Below are 18,896 nucleotides of genomic sequence, written 5' to 3' on the forward strand. Positions count from 1 at the left end.
TTGGGGGAACGTGTTTCAGTACGTGGGAGCCACAGAGATGCTGGCACCTTTTTCTCATAAACCATCTGTAACGTCTTTGGTGGAGCAGCTTGTGACTAAGTCCACAGTGAGGTGTTTAGATCTGCCAACTGTTGTCAAACTATTGCTTTTTTTGGCTCTAATGTTAAAAAATGATGTTATTCAGCCTTCAAAGTTATTATTATACATCAGTATCCCTTACATATCAGGTTTAATGTTAAACAAATAATAATTTGGCAACAACAAATGATTTAGCATGAGGTTTAATGATCTGTGCACCATCGACTACCTTAAAAGGTGCAGATCAGATGAAGCGTAGTATGGTCATTCCCTCCAGAGATTACTACTAATCAGAGGGTCTGTATTTATAGACAAGCCCCCGTCAGTGGATACCCCATAATCCTGACTGACCCCTCTTTCCTCCCTGTGTGTGAACCAGTCACTCCCCAACAGTGCACATCTCTAGCTGCAACCACAGCCTGGCCCACAGTAACACAACTTTTGTTGCTTTTTCTTTCAACTAAAACAAAACTCGCGCTTCACTCATCGGTGGGACGGAAAGAAGCTGTTTGGACACTTCTAAAGCATTTTCTTATCTTTTTATCTTTTTATTTTTGGTCCTCCTTCTGCTGTTTTTGACCTGAAGCTGAGAAAAGCGAGCAACATGCCCACCACCGAGCATTTCGACTGCCATTACTGCAAAGACTCCCTGCTGGGGAAGAAGTACATAATCAAAGAGGACAAACAGTACTGCACTAAGTGCTATGAGAACCTCTTTGCAAATTGCTGTGAGGTTTGCTCTTCACCGATTGGCTGTGACAACAAGGTAAGGACGAATCCGAGCTCAACGGAGAGTTCCAGTAACCATGCATGTGATGTCACTCAGCAATAAATCATTTTGTGTTTTTAAGAAGTGATTTTTTTTTTTAATTTGAAGGTGTTTTTGTGAATCCCTTTCAGGACCTGTCCTATAAGGATCGTCACTGGCACGAGCAGTGCTTCAAATGTGCAAAGTGCAGCCGCTCTCTGGTGGAAAAAACCTTCGCTGCCAGGGATGATCTGTTGCTCTGCACTGAATGCTACGCTCTTGACTTCTCGTCCAAGTGCAGCACCTGCAAGAAAACTGTCATGCCAGGTATTTGGAGACATTGAAAAATAGGAGAACACAACGGCGAGGGTGTATTGTCACTGCATTTACTAAAAACAGTCAATAAATAGTGCAACCAGAATCTACAACCTGCACGTATGTGATCATCAAAGCACCAGATAAACTACTGAGTATCATCATACAAAACAATAAGCAAGATAGATTTAGTCCAACTATAAAGGTGATACATCTTTGATAAAGTATCCTTCAGTGTTAAAGGGATCCTCCACTTGAAATGTCCTTATTAGAAGATTTATGCTAAACAAAATTTCATTATTTTGCACCATATTCATTTAACTTTTCCTAATAATTTAGAGCAACCAAAAGCAGCACCAATTGGCATTTTGACCGAAAAAGCTGCTAAATGATCTAAAAAGCAGGTTGAATGCTTCACTCCAATAGAAAACAATGGGACGTTTACATAAATAATAAAGTAGTCACATTTTTAAAAGTTAATAAAATGAATATGGTGCAAAATAATGTGTTTTTTTAGGCATAGATCTTCCAATAGGTACATTTCAAAGGTTTTAGGCCTCATTTGTGAAAATAGTGGAGGATCCCTTTACAGAGTAACTAAACCCCTGCTTTCTCTAGACCTGCCACTAAAAGGGAAATTCAAAAAAAATGCCTTGATTATGGGCGGGACTTCTGGAGCAGTTAAGACACACCCAGTCTATACTATAAAATCTCCAATGAACAATCTATGCTATGTTAACTAGCTACTCATTACTCAATAAACCTCTATTCACTCTTCTCTCAATCCATCCTACTCACCACACATTGTAGAGCCCAGAGGGGCTAGTTTTGATAAAAGGGGCGGGACTAACAGTGCTTGTATATGATGCAAGATGGTCCCAAAACATCACATGATGTTGTTCTCAGCCAATAGCGCAAATCTGTTGTAATAGCTGGGTTTCAACCCATAGAGGGCAGTCACTCTGATATTTTACAATAAAGTATGCCAAGTTTAAATAGTAAAATGTGAAGACTTGGACCAGGATTCATCAACAGCACTACTTTTGGGGTTTAGTTACTTTTTGAATATATGTTGCTTTGTGTGTAGAAACTGTCATCGATGGGTTTTCAATATTTCCAACTTCAAATAATTCTGAAAATGAAGGCTGTATCCGATTCCTCCCCAATGAATATACAGTATCTGGTGTGTTCCTGTGTGGAGAGTGTGGTCATAGAGGTACCATATGCCGATTCAGCTGCTTTCCTCCCCTGCCAGGATCCCGTAAAATGGAATACAAGGGCAACAGCTGGCATGAGACCTGCTTCCTGTGCCACCGCTGCCAGCAGCCAATAGGAACCAAGTCCTTCATCCCCAAAGACTCCGGCTACTTTTGTGTGCCCTGTTTCGAGAAGCAGTTTGCCTACCAGTGCTGTGCTTGTAAGAAGGTAGAGCAACTACGTAGTTTATTAGAGGCATCCCAGGGGGACTTCCTGACAGTGTTGGTGTGTGTTTGTGTTGACCTGGTTAGGCCATCACCACAGGTGGAGTGACCTACCAAGACAAGCCGTGGCACCGTGAGTGTTTCCTGTGCATCGGCTGTAAGAAGCAGCTGTCTGGCCAGCGTTTCACCTCCAGAGAGAATTACCCATACTGCCTGGAATGCTTCAGCAACTTGTACGCAAAGAAGTGTGTGGGCTGCACCAAGCCCATTACTAGTGAGTCAGCAGCTGTGCTTCTGTTTACCTTCAGTCTGGCACCATGTGGCCCTTTTACCAGGGTTGGGGTCAATTATAATTGTAATTGCGTAATTGTTTATTCATTACAATTTTTATGTATATATGATTATAATTGTAATTGAAAATATCTGTTGCTGCTGTAATCATAATTTAGTTGTAATTGAGTTCAATATCAATAATAATGATAATTGACTTTGCAATTGTACAGTAATTGGCATGGACATTTTATAAAAACTTTCAATTACAACGCAAACCTGTGGAACCATGCTACATACGTAGTTAACAATTATTAAAATATGTATCATATCTTTTCCCATTGTCTGTCACTTCTCTTCAGGATAATTTTACCATTTAAAAAAGAAAGTGTCTATTTGTACGGTTGCCGTACGGACAACTCCCGGTGCTATTGGTACGGTTACCTAAGCACGTGTACATAGTGTCTTAGGGTTAGGGTAAGGTTTAGGGTAAGGTTTAGTCTTAGTCACATGACTTAAACTGGCCTAAATAGGGGTGCTGCGTACGGATAGAACGTCGGTTTATTCATACGGCAACCGTACGGATAGACACTGCCTTTAAAAAACATTTTAATCTAGTGTTATACTGACAGAAAAAAGGCTCAGACACCCATTCTGAAAATATTAATACCAATATTTCCATTAAATAGAAAGCCTAACAAGGTAACCAATAGATGAAAAACAAAATAAATGACAGATACAAATTGTTAATGTATTTTACAGCTGATTTAAGACATGGGTCAAAACTGACCAGTTATCATATGCAATTCAGTTCAATTATTAAATTATTAAAAAACAAAATACAAAATTCTTAAGAAAAAACCCAACAAATCCACATGCTACAGTGGCAGATGCTAATAAGAGATGCTAACAGAAAGCTAACATACGAGGATGGTTACGTTTTATGGGCTTATTTATCAAAGGCTCAGTAACTCTGATTAATTGAATTTGAACTTTAGTATTGGTAATTGAGAATGTAATTGTAATTGACTTTGAGGGGGGACAATTATTCTTAAATTGTAATTGTAGTTGGAAAAAATGCCAGTCATTGTAATCATAATTGAGTTGTAATTCAACATGGATAATTGAAGACGTAATTTAATTGAAAAATGGAATTGACCGCAACCCTGCCTCTTCCCAATAAGCCTTTTCACACTCTCGCTGTGGTTCAGCTCTTCCGCATTAGGTCAAAGGTCAAGAGGGATAAACTCGCTATGGCTGACAGCGTAGGAAGTGAGTCTGACAGAGATTTCTATCATTTCTGCTGTTGGAGCGTTGATTCCTTAAAAGATGTTTTGCACAAACGTGGCGTCAGTCTCCAAGGCAGAAAGACCAAGTTAGCTGCTAAAGCTAATGCTGCACACAAGCTGCACACAAAACATACCTCTTGACCTATGACCCCCGCAGGTCACGCATGAGTGTGAAAAGGCTTACATATGTATTATGACCTACATGTGCACTGGTGTGTTGACTGTCATCTCAACAGCTTTTCAGCCACTCCTCCATGGTGCAAACATGTCTTGATGATTGTGTGCAGGTCTAGCCGGAGCCAAGTACATCTCCTTTGAGGAGCGCCAGTGGCACAGCGAGTGCTTCACCTGCATGCAGTGCTCCGTGACACTGGTGGGACGGGGCTTCCTCACGCAGCGGGACAACATTCTGTGCACCGACTGCGGGAGGGAGAAGTAACCTTTTCCCCAAGGATCACGTCTTTGCCCTGAAGGCCAGCAGCAGCTCTCATTGTCATACAGATGACATGTTTCTGTGAATGCCACTCATTAGCATGAAAGATGGCGCAACAAAGTCTAAATGTCACATGCTTAAATGGGGAGCTAGAACTACACACACACACACACACACACACACATGCTGCATCAGGGTTGGAGTCATTTACATTTTTCCATTACAATTATGTCTTCAGTTATCCATGTTCAATTACAACTCAATTACGATTATGATGACTGGCATTTTTTCCCAATTGGAATTGTTACAATTATGTTCTCAATTACTAATTACTAATCTGAATTACTGAGCCTTTAATAAATAACCCCATGAAACATAATTTTCTCTTTTTGTTACCATCTCTTGTGATACCGGGTACGTCTTGACCCATGTCTTAAATCAGCTGTAAAATACACTAAAAATTATCGTCTTTCATCCATTTTATTTTTAATCTCTTGGTTACCTTGTTAGGCTTCCTAATCCATGAAAAATATTGGTATTCATATTTTTGGAGTCAGTTCACTTGAGTGTTAAACTTTTTTGAATAAAACATATTTATTGTTTCATGTGTTATATTAATGATAATTTGACAGATCATTCAGTTTGAAAATTCAGTTTTTTTCACAATCCTGTTATCACTGTCAACGTCTGCTATTGCAGCAACATTTTTCACAACATTTTTTTTAAACGTTTAAAACAATTTCCTGTTGACAAGCATGTTGAAATAATAACTTCCTTTAAAAAAAAAAAAAAAAAAATGAGCAAATAATGAAAATAAATAAAAACGAACCAGGTTTATACTTTATTGTTACTTTTAAAACATTTGAAACAATGACAATTTATTTTATTATTATTAATATTATCATTATTGAGAAAGTGCTTGGCTTATTAGCAGGACATTGTTGTTGTTTTTACTATAAACAAGTCATTTTTAAAAACTATACCGTGTATTTCATGGTGTTACTTTAGTCCCAACTATGAGGGATATTAGTATCAATGTGGTGTAATTTGATGTTTCCCGGACGTTGCTCAGTCATTACACATTTAATCAATTTAACACCAAATAACATTTGTGTGAGATGTTATCTCTGAAAGATAAACACTTGTTTGTAAACTGATCATTTTGTACCAGCTCTTTGTTATAATGAACTTGGAAAGTAATCACCATAAAAAAAATGATCTTTTGTCCCAAGTAATCATTTATGTTAAGGGATTGTGCATGATTTCATACACCTTATTCCCGAAGGTGCTACTATAGATAATATTGTAAGCAAAACTCCCTGTGTGTAGCTGTAACGTGTGGCTATTCCCTAAGACATGCAGCTCTAATGTTATGTTTATCTTGTGTTTACTTCATGATTGCCATTTTGAGCAAATATAAGCTTTTTATAACAACAGGAAGTTAAAAGTTGGTGATTTGTGTGCAATGAAAACAAAACAAAGCTTAACTATCACTTGCACTTATAATTAAAAAGTAGCATCCCCTGAAATAATGCGAACACAATGACACGTTTTATCATCTTATTTTAAGTGCCACTGACTATGTTGCCCCAGTAAGCATGTGTCTAGTGTGTGCTCATGCTTTGATACATTTACAGTGTAGTTACACAAAGGAAGTGAAATAGTGACAAATTGTTTTTTGTGTCCTGAATGGAGAATGCCTTAGCTCTATTAAAGACCTTCAAAATGTCCTTCTCTCCTTCATCATGAGATACTTGGCTTCAGTTTTGCCACTCAGACGTGACAAAGAGATTCTTTAACGCACCAAAGTTCAATTTGACATATACGACCATAACGTGAATGTAAAATGTTGATCTTTTATGAGTCTAGTCAATCCTTGAACAATCTTGGCTGTGGAAGCTCACACTGCTACCAAATTTAGTCCGATCAGCACCTCTATTTGTATAGAAAGTGTCTATTTGTACGGTTGCCGTACCGACAACCCCTGGTGCTATTGGTACGGTTACAGAAGTACACGTACGTAGCATTTTAGGATTAGGGTTAGGATTAGGTTTAGGTTATAACCGGCGTTTAAAATAACAGCGTTTTTTTTTTCAGTAACGAGGTAATCTAATGAATTACTTTTTAAGCTGTTACAACGCCGTTAACGTTACTGAACGTTTAATGCGGTGCGTTACCTGCATTGATTGAATGAACTGTTATCAGAAAGCATCCCTGGCTTCATACGCAGCTGTAGTGAGGAGGTGGGTTAAAAACAAGGTGAGCGATTATGATTGGCTAAGGTGGCGTCATGTTTCATGGTAGCCAATCAGAGCCAGTGTTTTTACACATGTGCACACGTGCACACGCAATTAAAAAAAATCTGAATTCTTTGACATGTAGCAACTTTTTTTTTTCTTTTAACAGTAACGCAAATAGTTACTTTCCTTAGTAATTAGTTACTTTTATTATAGAGTAATTCAATTACTAACTCAGTTACTTTTTGGATCAAGTAGTAACTATAACTAATTACTTTTTTAAAATAACGTTCCCAACACTGGTTATAACCCACTTTTTAGGGTTAGGTTTAGGGTAAGGTTTAGTCTTAGTCACGCGACCTAAACTGACCAATGACTGACCTAGCACGTGATCTAAACTGGCCAAATAGGCTGCCTGCGTACGGACAGAATTTCGCTATATTGATACGGTAACCATACGGATCTCCACTGCCATTTGCATTTTACCCTTTGACCAAACTCCCTTTTGTTTTTTGCCATAGTACAAACAAAAAACATAATATTGTGGAATAAAGAGGAAGTGAAAATTGTAGGAGCTGAGTAAATTGTGCAAGTGTGCTCACATGGCAGGATGACCCCTGTAAAGTGCTGACATAGACTTCCTGTTAGGATATATGGTCACACTGTGGAGGCTAAAGCACTTCACACTTCATAAACTGGTTTCTAGTGCAGGAGTTACAGGAAGGCTTGGCTGCAGAGAGCTCGCGGCGTCTCAAACAGATTTCACAGGAGAGAGCAGTATCTGATTTAGGTAAATGTATTGATGCAGTCTTTTTGCAAAAAATATTGTGTTAAAGTATCGACTGCTGTGCATGCTGGTGACTTTTTGCCATATTTTTTTATATCTTTGAGGTTATTTTCTCAATTTTATTATGTATTTTAGAGCTTTTAGTCAGACACACATTTATGAAAAACCAGCAGATTCAAAAGAAAAGAGCAGAACCAGCATCCAGTGTATAGAGTGTTATGAGCGAAATATCTATACAGGGAGCCGAGATGCAACAGTCCAACACCTTATTCTTACCATCAGCACTAATGGAACCCTGAGTGCTGGCCAGAGAAGAACTAGAGAAGGAATGGCTCGAAAACTGGGCTCAAGTAGCCCGATAACTCAACTGAGAACAGTCCCACTCTACAACTATCTACTGGTTCTGTGGGACCGAAGCATTACTGCCCTCAACATGTTGTCCCTGGAACCTGTTCCGGCTCTGAAGAAGATCCAGCAAGTGTCTCTGTTTGAAGTATACAACGCCTTAGACCAAGCATTGCGTGTGGAGATGGTGACGTCCTCCAGCTCCAGGAAGCTAATCCGGATCCACCGGGTTGGAGTGGAGAGTTGGGAGGTTCTAAAGGAAGTCACAATGCAACAAAGTCCTTTGGCTTTCGCAGTGGATGGTACAAGCCTGTGTGTGGCCACCAGCGACAGGTATCTGCTCTGTGATCTACAGACTGGAAACAGCGAGGAGCTTTTCCCTCACAGCCACAGCAGGCAACACATCGTCGTGACCTCAGTAGAGCAAGGGGAGTTCCTTCTGCACGGCCCGGAGAATTTAGGTAAGAGCTGCAGCCAGAATGCCCTGCAGCCTGCTGTGCAAAAGCAAGTTCATATCAATCATAACCCCCTAAACCCATGTAGCCTAAGGATATTTGTTTTTGACAAGATCTATCTTCCTCATCCTCTCATCCCTCAGGCATGTTTGTGTTGAAGACAGGGATCTGCCAGCGACCCCCCCTGCTGTGTCTTCAGGACGTGCTGGCAGCCACAGCGTGTTTCCCTTACGTTTTAATCCTGCAGCCTCAAACGCTGTCAGTCTACAGCGTTTTAGATCAAAAGCAGAAACAGTCAGTGAGCGTGATGGGTGCAAAAGGATTGATTTCCACACCAGGTAAACCTCTAAAGCAGTGGTTCTCAAAGTTTTTTGGCTCAAGTATCCCCTTTCTCTTATTTCTGAATCCAAGTACCCCCTTTTGTCAGACTGCAACATTCTGCTTAGAAAATAGGGGTGTAACGATTCGTTTAAGCAACTACTTGATTCAAATCAGGATTCGCTGTTGCTGATTCGATTCAAAGACGATATTGGTTCATTTAGAACGATTCAACCCAAAACGATTCAGTGACTTTTTAGCAAAAATAATAATTCAACCAGTGTGACTGAAATAAATACCTGAATACTGTACAGTGCAGGTTAGGTTTCTTAAAGCTGCAATCCGGAGTTTCTGAGAGGACGTCTCGATGTCCCGCCCTAAACAGCCTCACTTCCTCCCACTGCCTCTCACAATCTACCAGAAGCCACGCCTCTACTTTTCTCCACGCGCATCACGGAACATAACAAGGTTGCTTTGGGTTGCATTGATATATATCTATGGGTCAGGTAAGAGCCAAACTCATATTTACCTGTTTGCTGTTGTGACGCGCGGCCTTGTTTCCGTGCACAGTTCCGCATTCACTTTGACTGACAGTCTCAAAAACAGGAAGTCAAAGCCTATTGGTTGTGCGCACTCAGCAATCATTTCCATTTGTATGGAGATCTATAGGACGAAGTATATACATTAATGTATATGAATGACCACCGTCAGTAGACCATAGTAAAAGACTAGTTAGGTATTTATTCGCATTTCAAAAGAATCATACATAAACATAGATTTCTCAGAAACTTCGGATATCAGCTATAAGGGAGTCATCTATACATTAATTATGAACATAAACAAGTAAACACTATTTAATGGCAAACGTATTCACATTTTATTTAAGTAAACTCCAACCAACACTGTTGCATTGAACGCTGTCAGAAGGGCCTGGTAGTGGAGTCGACACAGTGAATGACTCCTTTAGAATATCTCTGTGCTAAAAGTCAAAGTGTTTCCACACGCTGGACCCAAAAGGTGGATTGATTCATTTCTCACTCACTGGCTGTCAGTGCCCAATCTTTTTATGGCCTGATCCATTCGGATCCTTTCAAAACATGCGCGAAACGCGTCTATATCCGGTCGGCCTATTTTACAGCAGTTTGTGTCCTTTTTAAAAGGTTGAAACCCTGCTATTTAAAAACAATTAGAAATGTATATTTTGAGTGAAATCCAATTTATTTTGGGTCTTATTTTATTTTTCTGTTTTGTATTGTATTGTGTTTTGATCCGTTTTTGTATATATCGTCTTGCGCTGGTTTAGGCTTTTTGTTATTAACAATTAAAACACCACAAAAACAGTCACATATTTACATGTGTACTATCAAAATATTTAACAAACGTCATACGGTCGGTTTACATTCACATATCACGTCCCAGGAGCTCTGTCGTAAGGATTGCGAGTAATGGAAGTGACGTAGTCTACGTGCGTGCGTTGAAGGGATCAGGCCCGTGAAAGGAATGGCCACTGACACTGGCTTATCCGTTTTGTTATTGTCTGCTGACGCACGCCACGTGGAAGTAGAATAGATAGATTTGCGTGACGTCACACATCCGGGACATTTGACCTAGTAACTCGCCCCGCCATTTTGAGGTGTGCCAACAACTAAATAGTTACTACTACTGAAAGCGACACACGAACTCTCACATTTCTCTACCTTTTTGAGACCCCGTACAACGTTTATCATGGCTAAAAGGTGCGCTGCTTTTGGATATGGCAGCCACTCGCTGCAAGGCCAGAAGGTATCGTTTTTTCTTGTTGGAAATGGGCACAAGCTTTGAGAACAGTCAACACCGACGGAACTCGATTTGAAATTACTTATATATGTGTCAATGGCAGTGAATGACAATGGCTTTTAGTCTTGCCTCAAAAAAGATGTATGCCTCAAGACTTTTGTACGTTTGCATTTTCTCTTTTGTGAACACACCAGGAGTCTCGACCAGGTACTCGTAAATAGCCGGCCACTCCAAATCAGGCCACCCAGTTGTCTTTCCACGAACCCTGAGGAATTTGGTACGGACAACACTTCAAATCGAGCATGGAGAGCTTCTTTTCATACTTCAGTCTTTCTAGGGGACCTAATCCCAGTCTATAATCGTAAGACACGGCGTTTTCTTCACCAGAGTCGAGTGTAAGTTTCTAGCTTGTTTGTTGGCACCTCTCAAAATGGGGGACGAGTTACGAGGCCAAGTGTCCTGATGACGTCACCGCGAACGGTACTATAGATTTATTTCTATAGTTTTTATCATTTTCAGTCATCACACACCTGGTGTGAGACCAAAACTGACACTTAATCTGTTCATTTTCCACTGTCTCTGTCTTAAGTACCCCCGTAGTGCCTTCACGTACCCCTTGGGGTAGACGTACTCCTATTTGAGAACCCCTGCTCTAAAATACCAAACATGTCAAATTACTATTTATTAGGATGTTGAAACCAAGCCAGCTATTCCGCACAATGTGTTGCAGGAAAAATGACTGCATATCTCTCCTCAGATGGTGTGTTAGTGTTCACAGAGAGAGACATTTTCAGCCTGGCCTTGGTGCCGCTCGAGGAGCAGATCCACTCACTTGTAGGACACGAGAGGCTTGAGGAAGCTTTAATGCTGCTGGATGGAGTTCAAAGCCATCGTCCACTTGACTCTTACAAGGTGAAAAATAGATTTAAAGACACACTGCAGGGCAGAGTTACAGTACATCAGCTATGTATGACTTTGAAATGTCTCTTTTCTAATTCCCTCTGCGGCTGGTCTTGGATGCTGTGAATTCCCACCAGCGTTGGGGTCATTTATAAATGTGAACGTGTAATTGATAATTAATTGCAATTATGACGGAATTATAATTGTAATTGAGTTCAGATAATGTACTTTGTAATTGTAATTGGTATGGACATTCTATAAAAACTGTCATTTGCAATTTAATGAAACGTAAACCTGACCATGTCACAGTTCTGTGGCTTACACATAGTAACAATCATTAAAATCAACTGTTCCTACTGCCTGTCAGTTCTCTTCAGGATCATTTTACTATTTAAAAAAATATATATAAATCGAGGGGTTTACTGACAGAACAAAGGCTCAGACGCCCACACCAAAAATATTAATACCGTTATTTTCATGGATAAGAAAGCCTAACAAGGAAACCAAAAAATGAAAAAGTATATTTTACAGCTGATTTAAGACATGGGTCAAAACTGACCCGTTATCATTAGAGATGCTAACAGAAAGCTAACACAAGAGGGAAATGATGGGGCTATTGTGATTAATTGTAATTGAACTTTAACAACTGCAAATTTAATTGTATTTGACAATCAGGAGGAAAATAATATTTGTAATATTATTTACAATTGAAAGAAATGTCGGTCAACGTCAGGGTTAGGCTCAATTATAATTGTAACCACGCAATTGGTAATTAATTACAATTATGGCATAATTATAATTGGAATTGGAATTGAAGAAATACGTTGCTGTTGTAATCGTAGTTGAATTGTATTTGTAATTGAGTTCAGATTATTGGCTTTGCAATTGTAATTAAACGTTCAATAAAAACCTTTACATTTACAATGTAATGAGGAACCATGTTACAGTTCTATGGTTTACACATAGGCCTCTGTCGTAAACCATTATTAAAATATGCTTCAAATCAACATGTTAGTTACCTTAAGGATCATTTCACCATTTAAAAAAACATGAATTAATCTAGGGCTTTACTAACAGAAAAAAAGGAAGGTTACATTTTATGAGCTTAGTTATTAAAGGCTCAGTAATTGCGATTATTTGTTATTGAACTTTAATAATTGTGAATTTAATTGTATTTGACAATCAGGAGGAAAATAACATTTACCATTCTAATTGTAATTGGAAAATGTAATTAACCCCAGCCCTGATTCCCACTATTTAAATTGACTCTGCATGCTCACTACTGATGCATGAAGATCACACTCATGCATTACAAACTCAACCTGGCATTGCATCAAAGCATCAGATCTGAAAACTCTGCAGAACAGAACAGATTGTCTCAGGATGTCAAGCTGCGGAGTGATTACATTAGAGGGAGTTTGTCGTAGGTGTGTATCCCAGCTGAATAAATGCAGCTGATAGCAGCAGATGGTGTGTGTGACATTTACAGTCATCTATATATGACAGGTCAGTTAACAGGTTAGAATTACCATGTAGAAGGTTTTTGTCTTCCAGTCTGGAACCCTTCTGCCTCACTTGTTTCAACTCACAAATGGCTGCATCAGTGTGCGTCTGCAACAAAATAACATATATTTTCTCTCCAAACTGGCAGGAGTTGCAGAAGGCCATTGCTTGCCTGGCTGGATTTGCCCATTTTTACCAGGGGGAGTTTTCAGAGGCCAGAGATCTATTCATGTGAGAGTAAAAGCTTTCCCAAACACATTCTCCATTCTAACAACACTATGTAAATCTCAGCAAACAGCACCCCTAATATGGAGCGCCAATTGTATAGTTGCACATCCTAAAATGAACAGCAACTTTTGCAACAGTTAGCAAAAAACCACAGCTATATTTGTGAAATTTATGATGGATTTTTTTTTCTCCTGAAAATGTAATGTAAATGTTAAATGTAAATAGTAAATGTAAATGTAAATGTAAAGGTAAATGGAAATGGAAATGTTAAATGGAAATGTTAAATGGAAATGTTAAATATTAACTATAAATATCAATTCTAAATATAACGGTTGAATATAAATATAAATATAAAATTTAAATAAATGTAAAATGTAAATATAAATGTTAAATCTAAATATGAATGTTAAATTTAAATATAAATGTTAAATTTAAATATGAAACGTTTAATCTAAATCTAAATGTTTAATCTAAATCTAAATGTTTACTCTAAATCTAAATGTTTAATCTAAATCTAAATGTTCAATATAAATGTCACGGGTGAAGCTAAACCGGTGAATTTGCTTATTAGCTAAATATTCAGTTCCACCCGTGACATTTAGATTGAACATTTAACATTTAGATTTAGATTTGATATTTAACATTTAGATTTAGATTTGATATTTAACATTTAGATTTAACATTGACATATTTTTACGAGAAAAGAAAGATCACAAATTTCACAAATATCACTATAAATCTGGTCACAAAAATTCACACATGTTTTCTAAACTTGGTTTGTTGCTAAATGTTGCAAAACGTTGTTTATTTTAGCATGTGCAACTTTACAATCATTGTGCCCCATTACCTAATAGCAGTAGAATTCTGCTCAATATTCTCTGGATGCCTTTACAAACGTCAATACTTGTTACCTACTTGGACAGTAAAGGTGAGCTGGACCCCAGAGAAATCATCTGCCTCTACCCTGATGTGAAGCTGTGTCTCTGTGAGGATTTTCAATCTGGCCTTGATCAAGTGAACAAGAGCAGGGGCCTCCAGGTGCTCTGTAACCAAGGCACAAAGTCATCCAATCATTACCTGGCCTTCCTGGGAGAGTTCCTCAGAGCAGTTAGAGGGACCCAGCAGGCTCTGAAGTGCAATAAAGATGTGGACAGCGCCCTCCTGAGGCTGTATGTGACACTGATGGATACAGAGATGCTTCAGGAGCTCGTGGCTTCTTCCAATGACTGCTGCATTGATCACTGTGTTCCTGTTTTGGAGGAAAACAGCAGGTAATCCAGAGAAAGTCTATTATTTACCCCAAACAAGCACAAACACAGTAAAATGTCATCAAATGTAAATGAAGTAACACAGTGCAAGTCTTCATATAGGTTGCCAGATCATAAAACACAACATAATCCATAAATATCTAACAATAAAATGTTTTTTTTTAAAACCTTAAACTTCATTATACTAAACTTTTATAGTCTAGACTAGAGTCTGACTCTCAGCTGTTTATTGAGCTCATTAAAATCAGTCAAACAACAGGATAGAATTTAGATACACTTATACAAGGAGTTACGACATGTATTCTTTATTATTTTTTTCTTTGTCTCAAACTTCATGACAGAATCATCATCAAAAAAATTAAAAACCAAACAATGAATGCATATGTTCTAATCACTATACAGTGAAAAACAAATGAGAACACACAAATTGTACATGTTTATCCTCTAGTTTGATCAACTCTCAACATAAAGTGGTCAACTCATGTCCATTCAGTTAACAACACACGGTAACAGATACACACAGAATGACAGGATAATAACCTTCTTACCTGGTATGCACATATGAATCAATTTGAATTTATTCAAATATTAAAATACAATAAATTACACTAAATAACTTGAAAAAATATATCAAATACAAAATATTTTCTGAAAAAAGTAGGATTTAAAAAAAAAAAAAACATGTAAAAAAAAAAGATTACCGTGACAATTACAAAATAGGTTACACATACAGTGCATGCATATACATTCAATGGCTTTAGAGTAAATTATTGGTTTTAAGACCTTCCCTAAACCTGACACAACTACTTGAATTTGTTTTATAACCATATTTCTCATATGTTTCCATTAATTTCTTATTTTTACATTTCTTAATGTCTCACTTTTCCTTTTCCAGATATTTTGCCTTAGGTTCTCTCTATGAAAGTAATGGCATGTTGGACGATGCAATAAAGGTATAATTTCAAAACACTCTCGCAGAATGGATGGTGTTTGTGTAACAGTACTGTCTTACAGAATGTTTTATTTTTCCAGACTTGGATGAGTGTCACAGATGGCATCAATGAAGATCCTACCTGCTCAGATGCTTATGGGCACATAGTGAGGACACTCAGTCAGCTGAGAAACAGCGAGATGGTGTGGACGTTTGCAGAATGGACTGTGCAGACAAATCAGAAGGTGATTTATTTTTAATTTTATTGTTGGTTTTTTTAAAAGAAAAGTTTCTCACTGTAAACTGCAGAGGGCAGAGCAGGTCAATAGGACTGACTCACTTATAAGAAAATATTCTTTATTCCTCAAAGATAGGCGTGCACATTTTCACCAAGCGTCCACCAGATGATCAGTTCGAGGTAGATGATGTCCTCGTTGTCTTGGAGACGTTCCCACAAGCTCTGCTTTTGTATCTGGAGTTCCTAATTTACAAGTTAAACAGTAAGGTGGGTGCAGCAGCCAGAGCAACTAAATCTGATGTGTTCAGTCTTTTATCCAATGTGTGATACATAATGTATGTCCTTAGGAGGAGAGACACCACAGCAGTCTGGCCCTGGCATATGTCAGCCACTCACTGAGTGAGGAAGGAGGAACGGGAACTGGTTCAGGTGTGAGAGAGACCAGAGGAAAGTTACAGCAGCTGCTGTGGGAGTCCAAACATTATAACGTCTCCACAGTGTACGGTGTGTAAATGACTTTTCACTGAATAACAAAAACTCATCGACAAATTAAGTGGTTAAATGTTTTGGTAAAAGTCTTTTGAAATGTTCTTTTGTGTGATGGTTATTACATTCTTTCTGTTAAAGACAAAAATAGTCTCCACAGCATTGTTAAAATGCAGTGGCTATCCGTACGGTTGCGTTATTAATATACCAACATTCTATCTGTATGAAGCGCCCCTATTTGGCCAGTTTAGGTCACGTGACTAAGACTAAACCTTCCCCTAAACCAAATGCTAACCCAACCCTAAATATTGTTGCGATATTGTGTTATAACCTAACCCTAACCCTAACCCTATATGCTACATACAGTACGTGTACTTCGGTAACCAAACCAATAGCACCGGTGGGTAACACTTGAAGTTTCATACAAAAGGCTGACATTACGCTGTCATTACTATGACATAACACCTGTCATTAGCATGAATAAGGTGTCATGAAGGCTGTCATTAAGTGTCGTTCTTTACCCTAACCCTTCGTTACCCTAACTCCAAACCCTACTTAACCTTACCTAACCCTAACCCTAATCCCTACCAACCCTTAACCCTAACCCTACCAGCTCCTAATCCTATCCCTGCCAACTCCTGACCCTACTAACCCCTAACCCTAACCCTACCAACCCCTAACCCTACCAACCCCTAACCCGAACCCTATCCCTAACCCTAACAGGCTCAGAGGTGGCTGACTGCATCCAGTCTACCCACTCCTGCAAGTGGTCATGTGACCAGGTACGTCGCGTCCTGTGAAGCGTATTGGCAGAAAAAGTGTTTCCATGGCGCTTTTGCGACACATTTCAGTATCGAAACTTCTGAAAAACCTCCTCATGAAAGCGTAAAAAAAAAATTGCGATATTTGAGTGTTTTTTTTTAAATTCAGTTCCAGTACCAGTTTTTAATGCACTATTTAGATTTTGCGCATTTCCAAGAGTAATGAAAACGCAGCTTCAGACACCTCCAACACTGATACACCTTCAAATACTCTTTGATGAATGGTGTATGGAACAGAGTAACATGAGCAGGCCCGCATGGTCTGGAACCGTTCAGAGGTTTCATCTACAAAAAATAATCAATGCCCCTAACCCTACCTAACCCCACTAGATCCCTCCACCTATCACAAAGAATGCCAACATAGCTCTAAAGTGGTCCCCTTTTAGTGGTGTGTAATATTTTAGCGAACAACACTTACTGACAGCCTAATGTGCCTTCATGACACCTTATTCATGCTAATGACAGTGTAATGTCAGCCTTATGTATTAAACTTCAAGTAAAATGTTACCCAAAGTTTTTTATACCTTCTGCCATCAGGCTGTTAAACCTGGACAGGAGTCTCATGGACTGTTAGATTTGTATTATCTATTTTTCTCCCCTGTGGATGCTGAACTACATGGTGGTTAAAAACTGATGTGGCAATGAGCATCTCTGTCAATGTACTTGTACTGTCTTTGTCTGCTATTTTAAATGTATGTATGGCTTGGTGGACTGCATCCAACTGAATTTCCCTTTGAGATAAATAAATTTGTCCATGTCTAAGTAAGTTTTCTTTTCACAGAAAGTCTTAAGTCTACATCTCTGCACTCAGAGAAAGCCATTGTCCTTGGAAGGTCTGGTAAACACTCTGAGGCCCTTCAGTTGCTGGTTGATGAAGCGCGGGACCCTGAGGGTGCAGAGGTATACTGCGACAGGGCCTCACAGGGCCGCGACTCAAGCTTCAGGCAGGCCCTGCTGCTCACTCTGCTTAAAATCTATCTGAACTCTGAGGAACTCACAGGCACAACCATAGATCTGCTGAACAAACACCTCCAGGTGTTCCCTCTGGAGGACATGATGCAGCTTCTACCTGATTCTTGGTCAGTTCAGCTGGTTTCACCGTTTATTGTCAGTTCTCTTCGGGGCACTTTCCACAGGAGGCAGATGGTGAAGTTAGAGAAAGCTTTGGCCCAAGCTGAGCTTTTCAGGCACAAGGTTATTTGGGTGAGTAATATATTTTATGTTATTCTGGAGTGTCACTAATGTTGATTGCATGTTTGTTGGTCTTCTTTTCATGAGCCTTGATGACTTTTGGTTCTCTGCAGATCCAGGCCTCCAAAACAATGTGCAGAATGAACAAGGACCAAACATGCAGTGTTTGCACAAAAGGACTCACAGAACCACCGTTTGCTTCCAACCTGCAAGGGGAGCTCATGCATGTCTGCTGTACAGGAAGCTCTGGATTTTAATCATCAATAAACTTTGTCTTTTTTTATCATGAAAACTTTCTAAGTGTGTCATCTTAGGCAAACTCTACAACTTACAATCTTCGGAGGAGGCATGTTCTGAAATTAGATGAAAGTAAAGACATTGTGTAAATAACTGGCAATTGAAAAGTGAAAAAAAAGAAAAGAAAGAATGCCTGCAGAGCATTTTCCAGGATGGCATTTCCTTGACTGATCAGTTTTTTTGCTTTTTTTTTTACTTTTTGCTAAACAAGGAAACCACGTGTGGTCAACCTGATGAGCAGGCAAAATGTGACTTGCTGCTGTATATTTACTTCCACTCCATCATGGTTTCCAATGTGTATATTTGTCTGCATTGGCCAGAGAGTCTGCAGGCAAGAGCGGTTTATTTAATTGTGCAGAAATCTTTCTAAGTAAACTGTAAAATCATTCTTACGAAGCTGATTTTTTTTTTTTTTTTTTTTTTTTTTTTTAATGCGTATAAAAGAATTAATACCAAGTAAGACTTCATAGAGTTGAATAAATGCTACATAATGTGTTAGGTGAAATAAACACCGAGTGTATCAACAATGCAAGGTCCACTGACTTTCCACTGTTGCTGTGT

General features: G+C 38.8%; 2 protein-coding genes across 2 annotated transcripts; both read left to right on the forward strand.

The window, feature by feature from the left end:
* The first annotated feature begins 401 nt into the window (after positions 1-401).
* Positions 402-5,378, forward strand: fhl5 (four and a half LIM domains 5). Its single transcript, XM_028437977.1, has 5 exons — positions 402-844; positions 979-1,153; positions 2,397-2,566; positions 2,650-2,836; positions 4,409-5,378. The coding sequence occupies exons 1-5, from the start codon at positions 683-685 to the stop codon at positions 4,558-4,560; spliced, it is 846 nt and encodes a 281-aa protein (XP_028293778.1). The 5' UTR covers positions 402-682; the 3' UTR covers positions 4,561-5,378.
* A 2,114-nt stretch (positions 5,379-7,492) lies between these two features.
* On the forward strand, positions 7,493-18,383 carry LOC114456313 (transforming growth factor-beta receptor-associated protein 1). Its single transcript, XM_028437976.1, has 11 exons — positions 7,493-8,384; positions 8,522-8,716; positions 11,230-11,384; positions 13,024-13,106; positions 14,027-14,374; positions 15,267-15,324; positions 15,404-15,547; positions 15,673-15,807; positions 15,888-16,044; positions 17,629-18,050; positions 18,152-18,383. Exons 1-11 carry the CDS (start codon positions 7,703-7,705, stop codon positions 18,293-18,295), a joined length of 2,523 nt encoding a protein of 840 aa, XP_028293777.1. The 5' UTR covers positions 7,493-7,702; the 3' UTR covers positions 18,296-18,383.
* The last annotated feature ends 513 nt before the right edge of the window (positions 18,384-18,896 follow it).

Source organism: Gouania willdenowi, chromosome 22 (assembly GCF_900634775.1).
Source record: "Gouania willdenowi chromosome 22, fGouWil2.1, whole genome shotgun sequence".
In the NCBI taxonomy this organism is placed as follows: domain Eukaryota; kingdom Metazoa; phylum Chordata; class Actinopteri; order Blenniiformes; family Gobiesocidae; genus Gouania; species Gouania willdenowi.

Bases quoted from the DNA above. Each gene is read 5' to 3' on its own strand.
- fhl5 (XM_028437977.1), top strand. From the start codon at position 683: ATGCCCACCACCGAGCATTTCGACTGCCATTACTGCAAAGACTCCCTG. The intron at 1,154-2,396 runs GTATTTGGAGAC...CTCCCCTGCCAG, and splicing joins CAAGAAAACTGTCATGCCAG to GATCCCGTAAAATGGAATAC. The intron at 2,567-2,649 runs GTAGAGCAACTA...TGACCTGGTTAG, and splicing joins AGTGCTGTGCTTGTAAGAAG to GCCATCACCACAGGTGGAGT.
- LOC114456313 (XM_028437976.1), top strand. From the start codon at position 7,703: ATGTATTTTAGAGCTTTTAGTCAGACACACATTTATGAAAAACCAGCA. The intron at 15,325-15,403 runs GTATAATTTCAA...TTATTTTTCCAG, and splicing joins TGTTGGACGATGCAATAAAG to ACTTGGATGAGTGTCACAGA. The intron at 15,808-15,887 runs GTGGGTGCAGCA...GTATGTCCTTAG, and splicing joins TTTACAAGTTAAACAGTAAG to GAGGAGAGACACCACAGCAG.